The 4,149-nt window shown below is 40.2% G+C and overlaps 1 protein-coding gene and 1 long non-coding RNA gene across 3 annotated transcripts in view; one reads left to right on the forward strand and one right to left on the reverse strand.

The window, feature by feature from the left end:
- The window catches only part of susd2 (sushi domain containing 2), a 24,102-nt gene that overhangs the window by 15,850 nt on the left and 4,103 nt on the right, over positions 1-4,149 (forward strand). The window contains exons 14-15 of one of the 2 annotated variants that reach the window (XR_004332097.1): positions 3,037-3,634; positions 3,689-3,694. Coding sequence is in view for 1 of the 2 variants with exons in the window: in XM_032516404.1 (XP_032372295.1) it covers positions 3,037-3,070 (34 nt within the window). In the remaining variant the exon portion in view is untranslated. Of the gene's footprint in view, positions 1-3,036; positions 3,962-4,149 lie in introns of those variants that run through there. The other variant, XM_032516404.1, reaches the window with a different exon arrangement.
- Positions 1-4,149, reverse strand: part of LOC116689788 (uncharacterized) — a 14,212-nt gene that overhangs the window by 5,084 nt on the left and 4,979 nt on the right. The window lies entirely within an intron of this gene.

Below are 4,149 nucleotides of genomic sequence, written 5' to 3' on the forward strand. Positions count from 1 at the left end.
GTGTGTGTGTGTGTGTGTGTGTGTAGTGCTGTACAATGTAAATTCAGCATGGAAGTGGCAGATTCTGCCACTAACGAAGCAGGTTTAAAACTGAGACTAAAACCAATTTGTAGAATCAAACTAAAAACCTCTGGCTATCTGCCTCTCTTACGTCCTCTCTCAGTACAAACCACTGTTGGAAAGGGCTCCACTGGTCAGACAAATACTGAATTATGACACAAATAATGTCTTTTTTTTGTCCGGTAGGCCTCCAGTCATCTTCCATTCTGTCTTTTGAAAAGAGATATTATATGTCGGAAATAGGAGGCACTTGCTATCTTGTGAAAACCGATACATAGCTAGAGGTCTTCTTCCCCTCCCATTTCCTCCCTACAGTCAAAACCCTTTGCAGCACCAACAAAGACACGAACACAAAAGCAATGAATCCCACCTGCACGTTTGATATCCAACATTTCCCAGCGTCTGTTGCTCATAAATTTTCTTTCTGATCTGATCAAACCAAATAAACCCATATACCCTGTGGGATCATACTTATAACTGCAGTCCAGAGAAACTGGAGGCTTACAGTACTCCTGGGCATATACAAGCAAATTAAAGGCCTGTTTTATGGGCTCATAGACTTCATTTGGGCTTTCCCCCACCATAACTCCAGCAGGGGAAGGAAAAAGATGGTTGTCTGGAGTCAAGAGCCACCTCCTGCTCCCAGCAGCACTTGGGGCAGGTGGGCGATGAAACTGCTGTGTTTTTGAGTTGTGAAGGCAAGGAGCAAGCACACCTGCCCTCTCTTTAAGCCTTGATCATGAGAGGCCAGGTGTAAAAAGAGAGCAAGAGTGTCAAGAGGTCCGCAGATGTGAGGGAGGTGATCTCACACACACACACACACACACGCTCCATGCTGGTACACATGCTAGTATAGGAGACACAGGAAACACACTGCCAGGATACTCTGCACACAGTAGCCTAAATGCGTAAAGAGAAATCTTATACATTCCTTGAGTGTGAGTATCTGGTCACACTGACATGCATGAACACACACACAAACACATACCAACAAGTGCAGACACAGTTGATTCCTCCCAGCATCAGAAGTATAGCAAGATGGAAATAGCTGGGGTCTTACTGTATTTCACACCATGTCTGGGTTGCGTGTCTGGAGGAATAAAGCAGTGATACTACACAACTCTCTGTGTGCATGTGTACAGTATGTGTGCGACAGGTAGATAGTGAAGGCCTCCTGTGCTTCAGTAACCTGTGTGTCAGACTCAGACTTGCAGGGGTACTTTCCACATCTAGGGTTACTCCGCAGGTTTCAACAGGTCTGCTACAGGAGTCAGAAAGTCATTACACCATAAGATGTAAGTGTGTGTGTGTGTGTGTGTGTGTGTGTGTGTGTTTGTGTATTAAAGCATTAAAGCATTAAAGCTCTGTGCTTTAGGTTTCCACGAAGGCTTTACCAAATGTCATTTACACATAAAACTCCTATTGAGGTTTTCTAATGAAGCTTTGAATGTCTGTCTTTTATGAAGAAAGCACAGAGACAAAATATAACTCAATATAACTAACTAACTAACTCACTAGTCTTTCCACTGTTTCAACAATCACCAACTCTCGTTTGGTCGAAATAACAGAGTGAGATGTGAAAGCACTGCATGCAAGCTCGACACGCTGTTTTCCCCCACAGTCTCTCTCTGCTGATGCTGGACATTTTCAGTACAGCCCCAGTGTTCAATTCAAAAGGGAATTATTATAATCAAAAGCCACATTTGGAAAGGAAATGCTGTTGTTCCAGTTTGTTTAGCTACTTTCTGGGATGCTGCTGGCAAACCATGTGACCTTCATCAGTGGCATGCTTGGTATTGTTTTTAATATTAGTAACAGAAATAGTTTCTGCTTGCTATAATCATTCCTGCTGTTTGTACTGGTTGTTCCCTTCCTAACGTGTCACCAAGCAAAGAGATAGAGGGCAAAGTCAGTCATTGTTTCATTAAAAATAACTGCTAAAGTTCAGCTGAAGCTAATATGAGGCCTCAGCAGCCTGAAAATCAATCAGTTACCTTCTAAAGTTAGTATTTTTGGTATAAAATTCCTCCTTTGTGTTTCCCCTGACAGTTTTTTCCTGCTTAGCTGCGCAGGAGGGATGTTATACTATAAAGCCTGTAACCTGGGAAGATAATCACTTGATTTTACTTGATAACTGAGACCGCTGAATCCCCAACTGAACTTCAGTGTGCAATTTTTGCAGAGAGACAGTGCTGTTGATTTTGTTCCCCATCTCTTCCATTAAATATGCTTTGAAAAGGGATCTTTTCATGGTCATTTTAGAGAGGAGGAACAATACGGTAAGCGAGTATTGTTTAAAGACAGACTTGGTAAAGAAATGCGAATATATCTTTTAAGGTACAGTACATGCACAATATCAGTGGTTTGTGTTTTATTAAAACCACCATTGAGCAGATGCTTATAGCAACACATGTCTCCTCATGATCGCTGCTTGATGAAGTTCAAAGGATGATCCTCCTGAGCTTGGAATTCTTCACTGTAAAGTCATGGATAGGACGTCAAAAACCAACTGTGCTACTAATTCAAATACCATGGGTGGGCTCAGTACACTTGCCCTCCAACATTTATGGCTGTTTTGCAAGTGTCCCTAATGAACAACTAAGTTTAAATGCACTGTTAATAAAACACTATTAATAAGGGCAATAAAGGTTTGTTATTAGGAACCAAGTTGAATATTATGCCTGCACTGATACAAGGTCACCAGACAATTTTCCTGCAGTCAGTTTTGATTAAATAAGTGTTCCCCAATGCGTCACTTATTCAACTCTGGAGCAGCAGGGCATGCAGTCTGGATGGCTATTTTCCCTAAAATAACTTTGGAAAGGTGAGGATAATCAGCTTTGAAATAAAGACATACCTAAATAAATGTGATGGTGTGGAAAAAAAATGTGCTTCTTATTATTAGTTTTTCTTTTTCATTTTAATTCTTAAACTTTAAAGTTGTTTCAGTGAGTCTTGTTTCATTTGTGTTTTCAGAGAGAAAAAAGACGACCAGATGGTGACTCAATAACACATTTGCGAAACCATCAAAGTTCTTTCAGATTATGGATCATGCCACTCCACATTGAAACCTTCAACTGTGTGGCCTAGGGCAACGAACGTGTTTCGAGCTGAGTATTTGGAAATGATATGCAGTCGTGTTGTTCTTAAGGACAGTGGTCTTCTCTTGGCCTATTGACCTTATCAGGAAAAAAAACCATAGGCTCTAATTATCCTGTTGTGGCGTCATGGTTTCCCTTTTGTTTAATTTGGAAAACCTCCATATCCTGGTAAATGGCACATGGGGTGAGGACTGAGGGTATTGAGGTAAAGGAAAAAATGCTGATGATTGTTTTTATATTCCTGTTTGTGCATGACTGAATGTCCGATTTTTGCTAGAGAGAGAACTGTATAAATACTACACAGAGATATCATCATTACAATCAACACTCCCTTCTCCTGTGCAGTTTAAAATAGGTCCAGATGTGTTTATGTTCATGTCAAATGTGAAGCGAACCTGATCATTTCTTGGTTGAAAGACTTTGAACTCATATGCAGCCTTTGTGTGGGCTCATAGCCCTCAGTCAAAGGAAGGGTTGCTAGGACTGTCCTGAATATCGCTGTTTGGGCTTCGAAGCTTCAGTAGGAGGTATTGGTATACATTTAAAACTTCAACATCAAATAAATTATGCACATAAAAAATATAAACATATAATTAAAAATGCCTGGCAGTGCTATACCATGATATATCAAGGCTAGACTGTTACTTATCATTTTCCGGTAAATTGCCGAAGTTGTAGATTTGTAATTTGCCAGTTTTCTTTAGTATATTTAGCACTTGACATTATGGTTGTCATCTTTGCAAATGTTTTAATTATTCCAGACGCTTGACTTTTTGGTATCTGATAGTTATAGCTGAGTTACTTGCTTTCTTTGACTGCACCTGTGTTTGAAGACACTAATTGATTGACTGTAACTTTAAATGTTTCCATCAAAAATAAAAAGTGTTATTGAGTTAAGATCCTGCGGAGTGTTATTTTGAACAACCTAGCTGTTTATTTTTGTGTGTGTGTGTGTGTGTGTGTGTGTGTGTGTGTGTGTGTGTGTGTG

The sequence above is a fragment of the Etheostoma spectabile genome, chromosome 5 (assembly GCF_008692095.1).
Source record: "Etheostoma spectabile isolate EspeVRDwgs_2016 chromosome 5, UIUC_Espe_1.0, whole genome shotgun sequence".
In the NCBI taxonomy this organism is placed as follows: Eukaryota; Metazoa; Chordata; class Actinopteri; order Perciformes; family Percidae; genus Etheostoma; species Etheostoma spectabile.